The sequence below is a fragment of the Nilaparvata lugens genome, chromosome 1, assembly GCF_014356525.2.
Source record: "Nilaparvata lugens isolate BPH chromosome 1, ASM1435652v1, whole genome shotgun sequence".
In the NCBI taxonomy this organism is placed as follows: Eukaryota; Metazoa; Arthropoda; class Insecta; order Hemiptera; family Delphacidae; genus Nilaparvata; species Nilaparvata lugens.
The window spans coordinates 22,771,823-22,794,000 of record NC_052504.1 but is presented as its reverse complement, the minus strand read 5'-3'; the positions used below and the strand labels follow the sequence as shown (position 1 = coordinate 22,794,000).

Genomic DNA, 22,178 nt, shown 5'->3' with positions numbered 1-22,178 from the left:
AAGACATGGAGACGCTGCAAGCCTGCAAGCTACAATGAAAAAGGCAAGCTGCCGGATGTGTTAGAAACGTAGGCAAAGCGGTCGCAAACGAATGGTGAAAAAGTAACAAATATCTAAAAGGTAAGATGCCTAAAGACAAGATTAAATTCTAAAAAATCGAATAGCACAAATATTAAAATTGCAACGGCAAAAAATCCGACGAAAAAATACGAATAAAAGTATAGAAAACCAGCTGACTAAAAACCGCGACTGAGACGTCACTGGTCAGCGCAGACGCACAAAAGACACAGCGCGCAGACAGACAGACAGACATGATGACGACATGATGTCTACGTAGTAGCGGAACGAATAACAAGTGAAACCGTTCCAATAGATGCTTTGTCAGATTTTACAGGCTACTGTATGCTTTTTCCCAGTTAAGTCAAGTTTTGACTAAGAAGCAGTGTAAGACAGTCTATTACGCATACGTCCAGTCTATTATTCAGTATGGCATACTGGTTTGGGGAGGCCTTCCTGCTACCCTCCTTGAACCGCTTGCGGTGTCGCAGAGACAAATTATCAAAACTGTTTTAAATAAGGAATGCTGATATCCAACAGCACAACTTTTTACAGAATTTACAATTTTAAATGTAAGGCAATTGTACATTAAATCTTTATTAATCTATCTAAAAACTAATAAACTTAAAATTTTATCAGATATTTTACATACAGTACCTATCCTACACGGTATAGAGCTAACTTCGGTTTTGCGACGCCGCAGGTGGTTCATGGAGTGGAGCTGAGGACACCTTTTTATTTGGCTCAAAAATGGTCTATCGTAATTTGCCCGCTGAGATAAGAACTGATATGGATGAATGCAGTGTGGCTGCATTCAAGCGAAGGGTGGAGGGGTGGCTATACCGCCTGGGCTGGGAGTCGTCAGAAAGCCTGCTTCAGTCTGTTTATTGGCACTAAGATCATCTCTATTAATTTGATAGCTTTTCTTATACATACATAGATTTTTTTTCATTTTTGAGAGCTTATAAAATTTTCATAACTTACCTTTCTTCTCTTTATATTTACCACATACTTTATTTTATCGTTTATAGATTTACACATCTTCATTACTATATTCTTTTCAATAGTCACTGTGGAATCGGCTGGTTTCTGTTCCTCGGTAATTTTTTATATGAGAAGCCACCATTATTTTTTACAATAAGTATATACCGTACAAAATATATTCCACTCATGCAATCTCAAGAATTTATTCATATTCTAATTCTCGAATCTGTATAATATTTATGTTACTCTTTTCAATCTTTTTCTGTTTATGAAATTTCGTCAATGTACAATGTAATAGGTAATATTTAATTTCATAATTATAATACAAACTATCTTATACTTACCTTCTTCTTGTTAAAGTCGGACATTCTATTACCTATATAATATTATGAATAGACTATTGGCTACCCACTGTAACAGGAACCCACCCCCTACACTCAGACGAATAGTCTTGTAGGGGTATTCCAGTAAAACATGCTCTGTATTACAATGTAATCTGTTTTTTGTATGGAATAAAGAATATTTGAATTTGAATTTGAATATCACGAGTAAAAATGTTTTTTCTCCCTCAGGTAAATTGTTGCCCTCGGCTTCAAACTTTTCCCTCAGGGAGAAAAAACAGCACTTTTCACTCTAGATATACAAATAACTATTATCCACTACCATTTTAACGTGGACCACACTATAGCGCATTGTACTACGATTGAATACAAAGCGCAAGCGCCGTTGCTGCATGTTGGGTTGCTCTACAGTGTCAAGTTTTCAACTGTCGTCTGAAAATTTATTGATTTCTTGTCCAATGAGCAATGGCCACCATAGTGATATCAAACAGCTGATATCATTTGACGTTTGTCGTTTCTCGTTTGTGTATCAGTCGAATTTTAGGTTAGAATATTAGGATTGTCAATAACAATTATTGATTGAAAATAAATTTGTCGTCTTTAAAATAATTTTTTATTTAGATTCATCTAAATGAAATTCATTCAAATTCAACGCTATGTAATCGAATAATTTTTTACAATGTATTATTCTAAAGGCGGGCCTCACATCTTTTACATAATTTCTTGTTTTCTTTTCTGTCTTGGTGGGAATGAAGGTATTGGAATTAGAAATTATGACAAGAAAGAATTGTATGCTCTCAGGTAAGAGATATTTTTTATAATTTGTACACTGGAATCCATACCATGAATTTTAGACATTAAAACTGAGAAAATAAGTAGCCTAGCAATAGGTAGGCCTATCCTATCTTGAAAGAGTTTTTAATCATCTTGGAAAACGTGTAAAAAATGTTGTATTTAAAGCTATCACTTTTTAGATAGTGCATTCAAACATAGGGCTAACTTATAAGTATCATCTAGGTTAAATAGATTGCCCAGTCTTTACTGGAAAATAATCCTACTGATTAATATATTACATCATATGATATAAACTGATATACCACATTCGTGGTATTTCAAGAGTAGTAGTCCTGGAGCTGAGCAGGAGGACGACGAGCTTGTTTACTTCTATTTAGACCCACGGTAGGAGGATATGATCCAGAGGGTCCTTTTCTTGAGTTAGGATATCTAGAGAGTTTCTTTAGAGCAGGGGACCTTGGAATTGAATCCAAAGGCTCAACAGGATCTTCAAGCTCTTATTGTGTGGTGGGAATGGTATCTTGTTCTAGATTTTCAGAAGCCACAGATTGTGCAAGCAGAGAGAAGTTAGTACTTCTCTAATCTTCCCTTATCTCTGGTGCAAGGTTTCTCTAAGAATTTGAAAAACTTGAGGTATTGTCAAAAAAATTGTAGAATAAAGTGGAATTTTTGACAATATCTCAAGTCTCTTTAATTATAGAAAAGTTCAACAACATCAATATTCACTCTACAAGTTTCTCACAGATACTGTTGCCTTTCTTTCATTGGGGAATCGAGCATATTCTGGATTAGCTTCCATAAATACACTTCATCAACCGCTGGTTCAAATTTGAATTGTCTGTTTCATGTAAATTAATTACCCTAGTAAATTAATTCAAGTAGCCAAATTGAAAGAAGTTTGTGTCGAGGAAATATTTGAATGTTGTGGTGTAATTGTAAAAAACGGTAAGCACAGTTTTATATTAATAAATATATACAGACCACCCTATCGAACTAATTTTCTACAATTCATGGAAATTTTTGAAAATACTTTATGCATGGTCAAAAACTCATACTTCAATCACCAAATTGTCTTATGTGGCGACCTCAATATTGACAACCTTGTAGATAGCTCTGAAAAGGATATTCTCTATGACTTAATTGGATCTTATAACTTGCATGTGACTTTCGAGAAGCACACTAGAGTGGACCACAGAACATACAGCCAACTTGACTATTTTATAACTGATATACCTAATCAACACCACAGAACAGAAGTACTGCCTCCACTCCTCTCTGACCACAATATTATAATACTTAAATTGAATTTAAAGTCTCTTAGTATCTTGAACAGAAGAACCGAAAAAAGAAGTTTTACCAAACCGTATCAAGACCTGTTTAAATCATTAGTCTCAAACCAGGATCGGAATTCTTGCCATATTTACGATGCAAGTGAAAGCTTTAAGCTCTTCTACAACAATTTTCTACATATATTTGAAGTCTGCTTCCCTAAGATGATCTACAGAGATAGGAAGAACTCACTCAATGTTGGATGGATGAAGAGTGAAATTGTTGAAGCAAGAGATGAGTTGAAAGAATTATACTGGCGTACACACAGGTACGGAGGACAAAATCTAAAAAATGAGTACAAAGAAGCTGAGAAGCAATTCTCCTACCTGTGTAAAACAACCAAAAGAAAATTCTACAAAAATAAAATAGAGAAATCAAAAAATGTAAGTAAGGCTTCATGGAATGTTGTGAAAAGCTTAACAAAATGATGATATAACAATCTGCTACAATATATGCTTGAAACAAGATGAAAAGGTTATAACCGATCCTGGTTTGGTGGCAAATATTTTCAATAACTATTTCATATCCGAAATTCGAAAGTTAACAGGCACCACAATTGAGCCCAACATTGATACAGCCCATGATATATCAGATAGTGACTTCCAGCTCTGGCCAACTACCACAAAAGAGATCAGGGATATCATCAATCAAATAAGTGCCAAGTCTAGCTCTGGTGTGGATGATATTCCTTGTAGTTTGATGCAGGTATGTGTAGACTCAATAGCCGGACACCTATCAACCTTGATAAACAAATCTTTTGACCAAGGCCAGTTCCCTGATCCAATTAAAATATCAAAGGTAATACCTGTCTATAAGAAAAATGAGAAAGACCAAGTAGGCAATTATCGACCCATTGCAGTTCAAAGTGTTTTTTCTAAAATATACGAAATTGATTTTCTTAGGAGACTTATACCCTACCTAGAAAAAAGAAAATTGTTCAATGAATACCAATACGGCTTTAGAAAAAACAGGAGCACAACCGACGCCATCTTTGATCTGATAACTAAGATATATGAGAATCTTGATGAAATTGGAGAACAAATTTGTATATTTTATGATATGACGAAAGCCTTTGACCTTCTCTCTCATAACATACTCCTGCATAAATTGTCAAACCTAGGAATAAAGAATAAACCATGGAGATGGATTGCCACTTACCTGATGAACAGAACCCAGACTGTAAATATAAGACACTCAGTACAAGATGGAATGACTAAATGCTATAAATCATCCGTTTCACCGCCAATACAAACTGGAGTCCCTCAAGGTTCGAATCTGGGCCCGGTATTGTTCTTACTGTACATAAACGACATGTCTGATGATATATCAACGGGAAAAGTGTGGCTGTTCGCAGATGACATCAGTCACCTAATACAGGAAGACAATATGAAAAGCCTCCATATCAGAGCTCAGGAGGGATTAAAAGATGTGAGTGATTGGTGCCTTGCTAATAGTCTAATACTAAACAAAGTGAAAACTAGAGCCCTGCAGTTCTATAACCGAAATAAGCATGATTCAACACCTCTTCTCAGACTTGAGGGATCTAGTGTAAAGGTCGATGAAAATATAAAATATCTAGGAGTTACTATCAGCAACAACTTGAAGTGGCAGACTCACATTGACCTTATTTCAAAAAAACTTACTGCAGTTTGTTACATGATGAGCCGATTGCGAAGCTTACTCGACACCGAAATACTAATGAAGGTGTACTTCCAGGCTGCTTCCAGAGCATAATGAATTATGGCATAACATTCTGGGGGGAGCAGCCATAGCGCAATACGAGTGCTTCTCCTGCAGAAGAGGATTGTTAGAATTATATGCAATGAAAACTACCTGGCACATTGCAGACCTTTGTTTATTGAGACCGGAATAATAACACTCCCAGCCCTCCTTATCTTTGAATCAGCTCTGATGGTTAAAAGAAGACCGGACTATTTCCAACGGAACCAACATATACATCAATACAACACAAGACGACATAATGACACCCATATACTGGCAGTGAGAACTGGACTGGCACAAAAGGGGCCCAGATACTTATGCAGCAGGATTTACAACCATCTCCCAGAAGAAATAAAAAATATTGAAAGCATAGGCGCCTTCAAGGACCTACTGAAGAGACACCTACAACAAAGGCCATACTATAGCCTGCAGGAATTCTATGATGACAGTATGTTCCGCAGGGCCAACTAATGACGACCACGCAACCAATGACGACCACGGCGCTGTCGCGCTGCTAGTGGGATATCTACAAGTATCAAGTATGTTTTGAGTAAAACTCGTCCAGGGTTCAAAAGCCAAGTAGGAGTTGCTTGACCTACACTTGTTCGCCTTGGGGTGTAATCATCAAATTATGTGGTGTTGAATTTGTAGCTGTACATAGGTAGAAGTGATCAAATCGAGTGTAGAGCATTAGGGAGGACCGGTTCCCACTGATTCAATTGAAGTTTTCAGCTTTTGATTGCTGGTTCTATTTTTTCCATATTATCCCTTTATATGTTTCAATCTAGTCGTTTCTTTGTGGATTACATGGGGTTGTTCGACTGGTGGCAATTCCTCTGGAAGTTAATAACGATCTTAGCTCTTGTGACATGGAAGAGGCCCCTCTATCTGAATGGAGATACTTTGTTTATACCCAGTTCGAACTGGGCATGAAAAAAATATAAGCATATATACAACAGATTTTGAAAGAGGAGTAGGATTACGAGTACTTGTACCCTAATGTTCAATCCTGTAACATTCACGTTTGCAGTAGTGTCTGTTTCAATTTTGTTCAAATTCTCAAATTTCAAGTTTTCCTCTTTAGATTATTTAGCAATCTTCAATTTGTATGACCATTAGTCAGCCAGATGCGCTGGGTAGGTCATCACGTCAGTATACTTGAACACAGTTCACACATAAGTTTTAGACAACACTGTCACGTCAAAAATAAAAAGCAATGGCATAGAATGGCTAAACACGGCATATAGCCTAATTGCGATTTCTAAAAACTACAAAACATTATAGCGATGTTATTGCTATTTCTGATAATAGTGTTTTCACCAAGTACAGACTACTCAATCCAAGTAGTAGGTACGATACTGAACATTCACAAGCAACTCAATCAATGTAGGGATTATAGGCGAATTACTATGTATAATGAACTATTGTAATTGTGTTGTTATGGAAGAAACTTTTGGGAGAAATCCTGTATGCTTCCATGTTTTTCATAAATAAATAAATGTCCACATCATTATTGTGCTTATGATGTTATAATGCTCTAGTGTTATCAGAAATATGAATGCAATAAACGAATCCTTTTAAAATTCAATTGTATTTTAATTATTCTAAAAAATAAATAACTGTGAAACTATGTTGATTATTGCTGTAGCCTGAAGTAAATTTTATTTTTAAATGTATTTTTTTAATCCTTGTATTGCTCATTATAGAAAAATTACTTCATTCTAAAAAGTTGTTCAAATTGATAACTATTCAGTGCTCAAGAATAAGTTATTGTTGTTTTTTAGAGAGGAAGTGAGAGAGATGTTTGAACATGCCTACTCCAGCTACCTTCAATATGCTTATCCATACGACGAATTGAGGCCTCTAACTTGTGATGGTATTGATACGTGGGGAAGGTAATTTTTCATTTCATTTACATTATTGAAACATTATTGGATATGAACCATATTGCGGATATCATACTAATTGACTATAGTTCTCATTTAGAATAAGAATACTGTCCTATTCCTAATATTCTTGGTTGTTGATCTTTTATAAGGTTAGTCAGTTGGTCATTTCACTAGAGGTTTTTTAAAGATTATCTCAATTTTTTTGACTTTTTAGACTCTAAAATAAAATGTGAATGTATTTGGAATACAATAAGATAACAATAAACGTGTGTTAGTAAACTGTCAGTATGTGAACGCTATAAGTAGGTATATTTTAATTGTCTTATATTAGATGAATCTATCAAATAGAGTGTGATGATTCTAATCCCAATTTATTTTATTGGAATGTTTGTATTCCTAGCTACTCGCTAACGTTGATTGATGCATTGGATTCGTTGGTTGTAATGGGTAACTACTCAGAGTTCCAAAGAGTGTATGACATTGTGACTACCAAAGCCAATTTCGACTCAAACATCAATGTTTCTGTTTTTGAAACAAATATCAGGATTGTCGGAGGTCTTTTGAGCGCCCATCTTCTCTCTCAAAGGTGAGACACTATAATTTTCATCCAGTTTTACGTTCTTTTCATAGCAATGAAATAATCGCACTAAGTAGGCCTACGGTACTTGAAAATTAAAATCAAATCGATAATTTTCTTTATTCCGCAAATACGGTTCCACAAGTACAAATAATATGCAATGATAAGTAATACATAATATACAAAACAAATTTCTAAGTACTTAAATTAAATTAGGTTATTGTACATTATGGAATGAGCCTAAATAGGCACTGTGGCCTGTGCGTAGACTCGAGTTCAGAATTTCAGATAGGTTAGAGAATCTTCAAGAAGAGAAAGAAGAGAGAGAGTCAAAATATAGTCAATCTATGAGGGTAATTTAATTCAGATGATTGTCATAGTTTTGTATCGTATAAAGTCATTCAGTATTGTATAGAGATATTCTGCATCGTATAGCGTCATTCTGTATCGTGAAGAGTCAGTTTGTATTGATATTGAGTCAGCAAAAGTCGTGTTAATTTGCAGTCAGGTGAGTCCGCCGCCCGCGGAGACCAAAGCCACAGTATCCTCCTCACTTCAAACAACCAATATTTCAATCCTTATTTGAAAATTGCAAGAATAACAGCTGATAAAATGCTATTTTGAGGAAATATCGTAATCTTCAATTACGATAAATACAACACGATAAGAAAGGAAGATATAAGGTAAGAAAATATACAAAGAATCAACAAACATTAAGGAGCAATACACCAATTATTGTACACATAATTCACCATTATTGCAATAGATTACTTGTAAGATATTTATCTCCGAATTAACAAATGTTGCTCATATCTTATACAGTTGATGTATTATTAAGTAAGTGTTTGTATTGAAGTGTGCTACGCCTAGTCTAAAGTTGGCCCAGTTTGGTCATCCAACGTAGGCCAACGAAAGCCAGTGAAGGCCAGTGCTGGCAAACCACCCATCCACACACTGCGCTGTTCGTGGTCGCCACGATGGATGGGAGGTTTGCCAGCGCTGGCTTCCATTGGGCCAACACGTGGATCCGGCATTACAGTGAATGCAATGTTGCTTAGGGCCGGGGTGGAGGTGGAGCCAGGCTGGCCGTGCAACGGGCCACTGCTGCGACTGGCCGAGGACGTGGCGCGTCGGCTGATTGCCGCCTTCGATACGAATACGGGCATGCCCTACGGCACGGTCAACCTGCGCAGCGGCGTGCCGCCAGGTGAGACTAGTGTCACATGCACGGCCGGCGTCGGCACCTATATTGTCGAGTTTGGCACACTGTCAAGGCTCACCGGCGACCCTGTATACGAGGAGGTAGGCTCTGCAAATTTCCTTTATTCTCTTGTTTAAAACATAAATAAAATGGAATAAAAAAACATTCAAGATTAACAATAATTGATGAAAAAATGAAAATACGTTGTGAAAATAATGTTAACTTTTTGTGTATTGCATATCCATACTTTTTAACTATTAATTTAAAACTTGAATTCTAGAACACCTATGAAGTGAAACTTTTCACTTCATAAGTGTTTTAAAATTGAAGTCGAATTTTTATTAGTGTCAATTATTGTGGTGCCTCTACCAATTTTTCTTATTTTCCTGTATAATACATAAATAAGATGGAATAAAAGAACAAAAAACTCCCAAGAGTGGCAATAATTGATAAAAATCTATTAGGAAAATACCGTAATATTTTAGGCAAAAATTGATGTGTCCACCATACTACAGATTTATCGTTCATAATGCCCACATGAGCGTGGGTAATGGGAAGAGCTTTGGTGAATTAATTATGTGCTTCAAAAAGTAAATATCCATATTTATCACTATTACACTATTCATTATAATTATAGTATTTATTGATATCTAGCTTACTAGAGAACAGATTTCAATAAGAATATGAGGTAAAGATGGCTTCTGGCTGACAACCTTTGAAACGAAAACCAGAGGCTATTCTGACCTGCGATATATCAAATGAGAATGTGTAATTTGTGTGCAGGTAGCGCTGAATGCAATGCATGCGCTGTACAAGCAGCAGTCGACGATCGGCCTGGTGGGCAACCACATCGACGTGTCGTCGGGACGCTGGACGGCGCAGGACTCGGGCATCGGCGCCGGCGTCGACTCCTACTTCGAGTACATGGTGAAGGGCGCCATCCTGCTGCAGCGACCCGAACTGGTGGCCATGTTTCAGGAGGCGCGCGCCTCCATCGATAAGTACCTGAAGCGCGGCGACTGGTACCTGTGGGTCTCTATGCACAAAGGCCAGGTCACGCTGCCCGTCTTCCAGTCGCTCGAGGCCTATTGGCCCGGCCTACTCAGTCTAGTCGGTATGTCTTCATCAATCAAATGCCTACTCTACATGATAGCCTTCCAACAAATAATAAATTAATAAATAATGTATAACATTTTCCAAAGTTAATTGTAGTAATGCATTGTTATGCTAAGGAAGTACTTTTGTATTTTAACCTCTTGTTCTAATTGTAACATTGTGAATAAATAACTCCGGTTAATTAAATTCGTATAGTAGCTATGAATTACAGTATAAACATCAATTTATATCTTCATATCATAAATAAATAATAGGCATTGCCTCATTACAACAGTTTTCAAATTTTGATAAAAAAAATAAAACTACTTTGGTTCGTGGCTATGAAATACAATGAGAACATCATGATTAGTTATTCGCATTATATTCATTTCTCAAATAAGAATGATATGAAAAAAATCAATGTGTTTAGTAAGTTTGAAGTAAGTTATAGTATAAACATATCGATCAATTTTTATATAATTTCAAGTGATTAATCAGAGAAATATTCTAAATCACTTGTTCATGAATCAATCAATAACTACGAGCTACTCGTATGTAGTAGTTTAGCTGATCGTATGTAGCAGTTTAGTAGCTATGAAGTAAAGTGCAGACTTATTATCATTAATGATCATCATTGATGGTAAATTGCTTAATGATAACTATCTAATTACTAAATGATTATTTGCTTCTATAGGGAGTATGTATAATTTATTTGATTTTAGAAGAGTCATCATGTACTCAGAATTTCTCTTCAATCACTTCAATACCTTTCAAATGGCTTCTCCAAAAACGATTGTTCACTTAATGGTTATCCATAGCAATTAATCTCGAAACAATATTTGAAATTCAAGTTATTGGGCAATAGTTAGCAGTTAATAATTTGTTAATTGTATAATGAAAATTTCACAATAATGTAATCATTGAACTGCCTTATATGATCCTCATAAATTAAACATTACTTTATTTCCAATTTAGAATCGTTCATAGTATAATGAAAATGTCGCAATAATGTAATCATTGAATTTCCTTATGTTAGCCTCATAAGTTCTCATCAATTTATTGGAAAAAAGAAAATACGACTAGCTTGATCTGTTTTGATTTGCAGGTGATATCGATGCGGGAATGAAGTCAATGCACAACTACTATCAAGTGTGGAAGCAGTACGGCTTCACGCCGGAATTCTACAACATTCCTCAGGCAGAAGTTGGCCTGAACCGGCAGAGCTACCCTTTGAGGCCCGAACTGGCCGAATCAGCCATGTACTTGTACCGAGCCACCGGCGATCCGTTCCTCTTGGACATTGGCGTTCACATCCTGCGCAGTATCCAGCACAGTGCTTACACGCCATGTGGCTATGCTACAGTTAGTGGTTTTCAAAAATCTTTTGTATTTTAGCTTCCCCAACCTAAATTGACGCATGAAAGCATGTTTATGCTGCTCACTACTCGTCATTCCACTCCACTTTACGACAATTATCTTATTTATTCTATCTAGCATTACGATAATGCCGAATCCACATGTTGGCCCAGTCGCTGGCTCAGCCTGGTAAGCTTGGCCGCGTTGGTCTTGCCATCCACATTGCAATGTGATCAGTGCCCAATTAAGGCCAGCGGTAGCCAGGTAATTCAAACATTATTAATAACAATTCACAGAAAATCAACTCAAAATTTACAACTCATTTACACAGTACACAGAAAACCCAGCAGAGCAGACGACAAAACAGGAAACAGCACGCATTGGTTGACTAGTGTGGATGAGTGGTTTCCAGCGCTGGCTTTCACTGGCCTTCATTGATTTACGCTGGGCTGGCCTCCGCTCGGCAAAAATCGGAGCGATGGCCAATGAAAGCCAGCGCTGGCAAACCACCCATCCACACTAGTCGTCATTTGCCTTTATTGGATCAACATGTGGATGCGGCATAATAAAAACAGAAGAAACGTAGCCCCTGAAATTCTTCAGTTCCAGATCAGTCGAATTAATAGTCGAAAGCGATTACATGCCCCCAAAAAATATATTTTGTTTCTACTATTAACCAGTTGCCCCAACCTAACATCCACTGGATACTATAGTAGTTCGTATTTTATGGCACAAGCTTCCGAATAAACTATAAACTTCCCACTGTACCGTTTAAAGCGAACACACATCAATACACAGGCGGAGAAAAAATCAAACGTCTGCATGATGTGAGAAGACATTTATGAAGACAGACAGACATGCCAGTGTGCGTTGCAACATTCAAACACCTGGGGAGGAATTTTCCCTCCATTTGTCTGCTGCTGTGCTCGTTTGCATTTAATAAGATTTCTCATTTATGAAAAGTTTTACCTCATTTCATATTAAATGCTAATATCATTAGCTTCCCATGTATTGTATTATATTAGGGAAAACTCTTTGATCATTCCAATCACTTTTAAATTCTTTTTTTTTATAAATATTCAAGATTTGTAAAAGCAAAAGTTTAAAAAAAGAATCAGATTCATTTCTGCCGGAAAGTAATATATTTTCTAGTTTTTCAGAGTGTTTGATAATAACAGCTATTAAGCTATTGGAGTGATATGACGTGGTCTAGTGGATAGAGTGTATGCGTAGCAGCATAGAGATCCCCGGTTCAAACCCGCTCATTACCAAAAGTTTTTGAGCAGGTCACTCCCGTGGTATCGGATGAGCACGTTAAACTGTTGGTACCGGCTGCAATATGACAGTCGTAAGGCCCATTGACGGCTCAAGTGATATATTCAGGCGTGGTGGAACTTCCGTCAGGGACTCCCCACCAATACAAGTCATGCGAATATTATTATTATTATCAAGCAATTAATTGTAATACCGAAAACTCTTGAACAGTGCCGAATATTTCTACCCTCTATGCATGAATATTCAAAAACTCTCTATTCAATAACGTGTACGGTATTTTGATTGTAAGCATAAAATCTTGTATGATCTATGAACATCAATATATACGTTTCTCAAGAGTGAATAAATCAAATATAATTCTGATGAAATTGTAACAAATCTGTTTTTTCATAAATGTTCATCTTCTACAGATAGAAGATACCCGAGACCATACTCAGGATAATAGAATGGAATCCTTCTTTCTGGCGGAAACAACAAAATATCTCTATTTACTGTTTGACCCCGACAACTTCATCCACAACAAGGGTCAGCATGGAACAATTCATACTCTGCCGTCCGGAAAAGAGTGCATTCTTGATGCTGGTGGATACATATTCAACACAGGTCAGAACAAACTCACTTCAAATTAATTTTTTGCTGAAATTCGCTGCATACTATATTCTATCTATTCTATATTATTTTCTCACCTTGAGAATTTCATCATGTATTTCATTTGAACATGTCTTAGAATAGAATACAACATTAATATTACACAAAAGTAATTGGATGCGATTTAATAATCTATTACCTCAATAAATATTATTGCCATTCTGTAACAGCCAATATGTGTTCGAGTAATGTTTTTTGATTTCTAAGCTACTGCCTTTTCTCAAGTTTTCGTATTTCAATAGATTAGCATTTACGTTTAATGAATTATTGGTTGAATTCACAGTGCTAATGAATAAACCCATATCTTTCGTCACTTTTTTCAGAGCATCCAATTTTCCATTATTAATTGACTTATAGTATTGAGTGAGTTTTTACTTTTTTGTTGTGCAGAAGCGCATCCGTTAGATCCAGGTGCTCTCCTTTGCTGTTCGGAAAGTCGGGAAGAGCAAATATCACACAGCAAAAAGCAGGGAGATTCAAGAGGAGAGCGATGGAAGACATCAACTCCAACTGCTGAGCAAGAAGACTCAAAAGGAGAGCAATGGAAGACATCAACTCCAACTGCTGAGCAAGGAGACTCAAAAGGAGAGCAATGGAAGACATCAACTCCAACTGCTGAGAAAGAAGATACAAAAGGAGAGCAATGGAAGACATCAACCCCAACTTCTGAGCAAGAAGATGCAAAAGGAGAGCATTGGAAGACCTCAACTCCAAGTGCTGAGCAAAAAGAGCAAAGGAAAAAACCATCAGCTCAAACTGCTGAGCAAGGAGAGCAAAGGAAAACACCATCAGCTCAAACTGCTGAGCAAGGAGAGCAAAGGAAAACACCATCATCTCAAACTCCTGAGCAAGGAGAGCGAAGGAAAACATCAGCTCAAACTGCTAAGCAAGGCGAGCGAAGGAAAACATCAGCTCAAACTGCTGAGCAAGGAGAGCAAAGGAAAACACCATCAGCTCAAACTGCTAAGCAAGGCGAGCGAAGGAAAACACAATCAGCTCAATCTGCTAAGCAAGGCGAGCGAAGGAAAACACCATCAGCTCAAACTGCTAAGCAAGGCGAGCAAAGGAAAACATCAGCTCAAACTGCTGAGCAAGGAGGGCGAAGGAAAACATCAGCTCAATCTGCTGAGCAAGGAGGGCGAAGGAAAACACAATCAGCTCAAACTGCTAAGCAAGGCGAGCGAAGGAAAACATCAGCTCAAACTGCTAAGCAAGGTGATTCAAGAGGAGAGCGAAGGAAGGCATCACCTCCACCTGAGAGACACACTTTTTCGAATGGTCATCCTCAAACCGACAAATTTAAAAAAAACATTGAAAAAGGTAAGAGTTTTGTGTTCCAAGTTACACGTAACTTTGTTATACATATTTTTCCACTGGAAGTTTAACCTTTCCAAGTAAATTTCTATAGAAACCTTCATTGACCGAGCGAAGTGAGGTCTAAGATTCACGTTGACTTGGCATTTCTCTTTATGTTTATATGTTCTGCATTTACAGCGAAACGCAGCAATATATTTTCATGAAATTTGACAGTCATGTTCCTTTTTGAATTTCGCGTTGACTTATACATAAGGTTTTTTGAAATTTTGCCTTTTAAGGATAATACAAAAGAGTAGTATAAAATTGCCGGTCCTGGGACAACATGTGCCAGACTTCTCCACCTAACCTAACCTAACTTAAGTAAAAAAATTTCAACCTAACCTAACAAACCTAAACTAAACTAACCTAACCTCAAGGTCAAAGTCAAGGTCAAAACTTAAAAAAAAACAACAGAAAAAAAACTTAGGAAAAAATAAGAAAACCTTAGAAAAAAAAAGCTTGAAAAAAAAATTAATAATGAAAAATCAAAAATAGATAAAAATAAAACAGAAGGTCTCCCACCCACTCTGGAGTGTACATATAGTGTTCACAACAATGGGAGGACCATCAGTCAAGAGCCATACAAGACACATCTGTTCAGTTCTAGAATGGGGTGTTTCAGCACACAGCCACACACTTCTCTTTGTGAAAAAGTATCCTAGGACACGGCCGCCGTTTTGATCTTCAATAAAATAGTATATGTTCAATAAAAGTAGCAATGAATTGCTTATTCTTATTCCTCAAATCCTCTTCACCCACATTTAGTACTGTAAGAAGAAGTGATCATTCTATAGAATATACAAGGAGCTTGAATATCCAAACAGTAATGAGATATCCTCTGGGTAGCATGTATGCTTTCAGATATGAATTCTAGAGTGTGATCAAATCATTGTATCACAAGGAATATTTTTTCCTAGTTATATTTAACATAATAGCATTCCATAGTATTCAGTCAGTGTTCAGTTACTGTTCAGTCACTGTTCAGTCACTGTTCAGTTACTGTTCAGTCACTGTTCAGTCACATGACTAATGGTCAATCCCACCAGCATTAGGGGCATCAATGGGGGGGGGGACCTATCAAGCTGGTCATGCAGGACCTGTCACTCTACATGGTCATGGAGACCTCTATCACACCAGATTAATATGTCCATGGTAGACCTACTGGATGAAGATGTCCATGGGAGACCCGTCACTCTAGATCAACATGGCCATGGAGACCTGTTGCTTTAGATCAAAATGGCATTGAAGGGAGACCCATCACTCTAGATCAACATGGCCATGCTGCTCTAGATCAAAATAGCATTGAAGATAGATATTTTCAACGACTCCCACTCCTCCTCCTCCTCCATGTTTAGACATGACTTATTTAACATGGGTATTCTCAATGAAACCTCACTCCTCCTGTCACATGGACCATGCTCACCAGTCTTTCTGTCAGTATTAAACATGTCTGTATGGCATGGTTGGGTCATCCGCTCAGTGGTCAGTCAGTCAGTTCAATTACTGATCAGTCACTGTTCAGTCACTGTTCAGTTACTGTTCAGTCAGTGGCACTCTGCATCCTAATGTACTTTAGCTAAACTATATCTAAGGAGATGGTAGGTAATAAGTAAACAGTTTGGAATACAATTGGCTCTTTATTGATCAATTCATCATCTATCCTGTCCTTTGGGTTTTCCTACAGACTGTTTGAGAGGTACCTTTCACTTTGTATCATTGAGATTACAATGGAAGAGAGACTCATTGATTTTTGTGCATGGTCTGTTAAGGGGTTGATTCTTCTCCTTCGCTGCTCTCATTGATCAGGTTCCATGTTCCTGCCTTCAATTCCAGAGATCATCCCACCTTTGATATTATCAGATGTAGAACGGTCAGTGATTACAATGCTCCCCTGTTTAGGTCTCTTTGATTATACAATAGGCTTAATAATGCATTAGATTTTTTTGATTCAGACAGTGTGTTCAGGCAGGACTTGAATAAGATTTATGTTTGTTGAGTTTTGTCTTTTTTTTCTTCCCTATGTATTACATAATATATTAGTGTTTTTATTTATAAGATTCATATTTGCAAAGTTTCCATTATTCTCTTTTCTTTGTTTCGTTTTTCTTTTCTTCTTGAATTCTTCAGTATTAGTTACATACTTAGTTCTTCTTCTTTTATCTGCTATACTATAAGTTTCATATTTGCAAGGTTTTCTATTATTTTTTTTGTATTTTGTTTTTTCTAAAACTCAATAGTATATTAGTTAAGTTATTCTATTTTCATTTTAATACATTGTATTTTCAAATTGTATGCTCAATGTATGTTATGAGGGCAATAATGGGATTCAGTTCCTGGTGCCCTCAAATATGTAAATTTTCAAATAAATAAATAATATTTCATTGAAAAGTTTACTACAAACAGATAACTTATATCTCTGTTCCACAATCCAAGTTGTTTACTATATTGAGTGTGCAGAAAAGTGATGTATCCATTATCTTTCTCCTTGGCCCATGTCAAGCAGGTGATGTCCCAGGTAGTAGACTCCTTTTCCAGCACTAGTCCTTGGCAAGTCCTCCATGTTGATGTCTGATAGTCTTTGGATGATATTCAGTGATACCTCTAGAACACTGTTTCAGACAGAGACAATACCCTGTCATTGTTGTTGAATCACCTCACAACCTCTTTCCTTCAGGTAATTGATGCTCCTTTGAGTCTTTTTTTTCTGAGTTTTGAAGTTTTGACCTTGACCTTGACTTCGACCTCCTTGACCTTGACAGGAGGAGTGAGGGTCATTGAGGATGCCCATGTTAAATAAGTCATGTCTAAACACGGAGGAGGTGGAGTGGGAGTCGTTGAAAATATCTATTTTCAATGCCATTTTGATCTAGAGCAGCATGGCCATGTTGATCTAGAGTGACAGGTCTCCCTTCAATGCCATTTTGATCTAGAGCAACAGGTCTCCATGGCCATGTTGATCTAGAGTGACGGGTCTCCCATGGACATCTTCATCCAGTAGGTCTACCATGGACATATTAATCTGGTATGATAGAGGTCTCCATGACCATGTAGAGTGACAGGTCCTGCATGACCAGCTTGATAGGTCCCCCCCCCCATTGATGCCCCTAATGCTGGTGGGCGTGACCATTAGTGATGTGACTGACTGAACAGTAACTGAACACTGACTGAATACTATGGAATGCTATTATGTTAAATATAACTAGGAAAAAATATTCCTTGTGATACAATGATTTGATCACACTCTAGAATTCATATCTGAAAGCATACATGCTACCCAGAGGATATCTCATTACTGTTTGGATATTCAAGCTCCTTGTATATTCTATAGAATGATCACTTCTTCTTACAGTACTAAATGTGGGTGAAGAGGATTTGAGGAATAAGAATAAGCAATTCATTGCTACTTTTATTGAACATATACTATTTTATTGAAGATCAAAACGGCGGCCGTGTCCTAGGATACTTTTTCACAAAGAGAAGTGTGTGGCTGTGTGCTGAAACACCCCATTCTAGAACTGAACAGATGTGTCTTTTATGGCTCTTGATTTTTTTTTGTTTTTTTTCCTCAGTTATTTTTCTAAGTTTTTTCTTTTTTATTTATATTCGATTTTTCATTATTAATTTTTTTCAAAGTTTTTTTTTAATTTTTCTCCTACGTTTTTTTTCTGTTTTTTGTTTCGAAGTTTTGATCTTGACCTTGACTTTGTCCTTGACCTTGAGGTTAGGTTAGGTTAGGTTGTAAATTTTTTCCTAAGTTAGGTTAGGTTAGGTGGAGAAGTCTGGCACATGTTGTCCCAGGACCGGCAATTTTATACTACTCAAAAGGAAAAGGAGTTGTCTTCGAACGTCAATATTACCGTAAAAATCATACTCTAGAATTATTCATCATAAATCAGCTGTCGAGTGGATTATATTAATTGCATGCAATGACGCATGCAATTAATATCTCAATGTATCTTAGTGAAAAGTCAGCTGTTGTGTGGACTATTAATTGCGCTAGGTCTACTGCTCACAGAACTACTAGTTAAGATTAAGACAACGTCTTCAATGCTTCCTGTAGAAGTACCATTTTTCACCATATTTTGAAGGGTGACATTCATTTCATCCTGTATTTCAGTTCATCCTGATGAGCCGTTTGGCCAACGTTTCCGTTCTTTAAGCTTATCATCTAAAATTATCAAAACATTTCGAATAATAATCTCACTTATATATTATAAGTATTCTTTTATATTATAAGTAGCCTATCTCACTAATAGAGATAATAATTATAAAATATTTATAAAGATATTTTTTGCAGATGAAACATCGAACGCTGGTGGAGAATCGTTTATAGAAATAAAATTGGAACATAAGTCGGCCGATGGTAAAGTGACGTCGCATGTCATCATAGCCGAGCCTACTATTCCAGAAGAAACTGCAAGTTCGCTCGTCAAGGAAATGACCAACTTCTTGGAACTGGTTGAGATATCAGTGGAACTGCTAGTTGAGAATTTATCTACTTTGGATCTTGGGAGCGGAACTATCCCATTGGATAAGGTATACTAATTTCCATTTTATCAGAGCTTGACAATAATGTATGTAGAACCGATTCTGTAAATCAGTTACAGAAAAAGTAAGTAGTCTAGTCAATGATGGGTTATAGAGGGAAAAGTTTGGAAGCCAATTTTTAACCCACTGTTTTTTTAGGGTAGTAAGGAGGAAAACATAAATAAAAAGTCCCTACCCAACCACCTGTGCTAACGGTGTGGGGTGGTTCAAAGGTACATGAAAATCGAACTTGAGCTCAGAGTCAAAAATCACTCCAAGGTCTCTGAAGTTTTCAACTCTCTTGACAACTTGATCATTGATTTTATAATTGGGAACATGTTGATCCCTTTGCCATTTTCCAATGTTCACACTGAGCTGGTCTCTCCAGCACCAAGAAAACAGATAATCCAGATCACTCTGAAACAAGAGATCTCAGTTGCAATATCTCAAAGAATATGCTCTCAGTTGGTCTCTTGCAGTCGTCTAATCTATTTTCTATTATGATCTACTATTTTCTTATCCAATTAGTCCAGTAACCAGGTATTTTTGGGGGGGAAATCAGAACCAACTGAATCTCTTGTGTAACGATTCTGGAGTATTAGTCAACTTACTAAATTATTTTATTCAGTAGTTTACTTTAATATTTTCATTGTAATTTATTTTAGTATTTATCTTAATTTATTTCATTATTTCATATTAATAACTCATTTGATCCAGTTGCCTGTGCAACTGAGCTCAAAATATATTGGGGTTGAACTCAATGTGCATCCGTAGAGAGTTGGCCAAATTCAAAAGATAATTTTCAGGAGCTGAAAGCTGTAGCTGAATTGCTGTAATATTTACTAAGGCTACTCGAGTCATTTCATAGAAAACTGAAAACATGTTAATAAAATAACAACTTAGAATTAATGAAAATTCTTGAGACTGAAGTTATACAAATACAATTCGACTGCGGGTAGAACGCATAGAGAGTTGAATCAGGACGCTTATGTGTGAATGTCCTGCAAGCGTCAGTCCCTTGCACCAACACTACCTCTGTACAAGTACAAAACATGCTGGTGGATGTTGTTATTTCTTATATTAATTTTCAATGTTTTGATATTAATGAACTACGTACATATATATACAGAGTGGTATCAAAGTATTTTCCATTATTGAATGTAAAATTATTACATCCTCGAAAATTATTTTCCCTCTTTTAAAGATTTGTTTTCCAGGTAAGGTTTGAACCAATTGATGAGAATCAAATCTACAAAGCCTCTAGGAGTTACCTTTTATCTAGTTTCTTCTATTCATTTTCCAATAATCTTCTTACATTTTCAGGTGTCAATGGCTTGGATTAAAAATTTTGAACAGAACAAATCATCTCTTAAAAAGATAATATCCGATGGTTTGCAGAGAAATCATCGTAACGCCGCGATTTTCAGAGATGAAAAATTTGTCTCATTACTTCTGAAGACTATCATCAACAATTCTTTAATGCTTATAAAACTGGCTTCAAAGGAAGATGATTCAGATTCGCTGGAAATGGACAATAGCGGAACTTTTGAAGAGAAAGTGATTCATTTCCGGATAGTTCACAAGAAAATTTTTGTCATCTACAACGATCTGTATGAGAAAGTTTACTTGGGGAACAAAGATGAAGTTGACGAAGAGTCCAACTTGGAGAAGGAAGATGAAGTTGACGAAGAGTCCAACTTGGAGAAGGAAGATGAAATTGACGAAGAGTCCAACATGGAGAAGGAAGAAACGTCTGACAAAGAAAATGTTACAAGTGAAGAAACTTCTAACAAAGACAATGTGACAAGTGAAGAAACTTCTAACAAAGACAATGTGACAAGTGAAGATGGCATTCCAGTTACGAGACTCGTGGATGCGGAATCGAACGACAGCTCTTTCGCTTCAGGAGTGTCATCTGAGAACTGGAAATCGGAAGATACTCTGTATCAAGTTGACGACAGAGAGAAAGTGTCACCTGTGTCAAGGTCCGATGCAAGTCCGATGTTCACTGATCGCATTGACGCCACCGCAGAGTCTTCAGTCACAGTCCCGGAGTTCGTTTCACAGTTTCTCACGCCTTCCGGCTCCGATGGGCCAGAATTTGATCCTCAACGACTATTGGAGAGAATTAGATCTAGTCCTGGATACAATCGCAATACTTCGTGGCTAGAAAATTATGAATTACTTTCTTGCAGGCCTCAACCTTTCTACACTAGGATATCATTGTCCGGAGAATTTTTCAACCCAAACTGAAAACATTGACTTGGAATAGAATTCAGAGCACTCAGACCTCTTTATGTATTATTTGAATATTCACTATGAAGTTGAATGGTCGACTCTAGTCAGTTATTAAAAAATAAATGTAATTTCTCGTGTAGAAAACGTATCTCCAAATAACAGTAGAAGATGGCGATATAAAGGTAAATACAAGTTATGAGATTCTATTCGAATGGCATAAATTCCACATCAAGGATTCAATAAAAACTATTCAAAACTCAAACTCTTTTGAATTTCATTAGCAAAACCTAGAATCTCATCTATTTTTTGATTCACGCCAAAATGTTAAATTGAAAATAGCTTAGTAACTAGTTAGCTAAGTAGCTACCGTAGTATTAAGATACTAAAATAACAGATACTTCCCCCATAATATTCCAGTCTTGTATGATGTCTATGCATTCTCAAGGCTAAGAAAACTGATTCTGTGTTTCATGATTCTCGGTGATTTGTACTTAATCTCAATAAGTATAATAGTAAGTTATTGAATAATAATATTATTTATTAATTAGAAGTATATAGCTGGCTATGTAGTAACCTTAAGTTAATCATTTTCATATGAAAAGAAAGTCCGTATATGCTCCACCAATTCACTATATGTGTTTTCTCTATATGAATGGGAAGTAAATAGCCAGTTAAAGTTGCAGGAATACTGTGTTTTATTAAATAAGATAATTATTGGTGTCGATTAATTCTGTTTTTCTTCTAATCCTTTTTAACCCCTGGCCCAGAAAGTAGTGGTCACCGCCCCC

General features: G+C 36.6%; 1 protein-coding gene across 1 annotated transcript; it reads left to right on the top strand.

Moving 5' to 3' along the window:
- Positions 1-1,671: 1,671 nt before the first annotated feature.
- LOC111047036 lies at positions 1,672-22,118 on the top strand. The gene is made up of 10 exons (XM_022332703.2): positions 1,672-2,183; positions 7,013-7,123; positions 7,518-7,703; positions 8,753-8,996; positions 9,679-10,009; positions 11,096-11,352; positions 13,032-13,224; positions 13,660-14,589; positions 18,923-19,161; positions 20,476-22,118. Exons 1-10 carry the CDS (start codon positions 2,062-2,064, stop codon positions 21,403-21,405), a joined length of 3,543 nt encoding a protein of 1,180 aa, XP_022188395.2. The 5' UTR covers positions 1,672-2,061; the 3' UTR covers positions 21,406-22,118.
- The last annotated feature ends 60 nt before the right edge of the window (positions 22,119-22,178 follow it).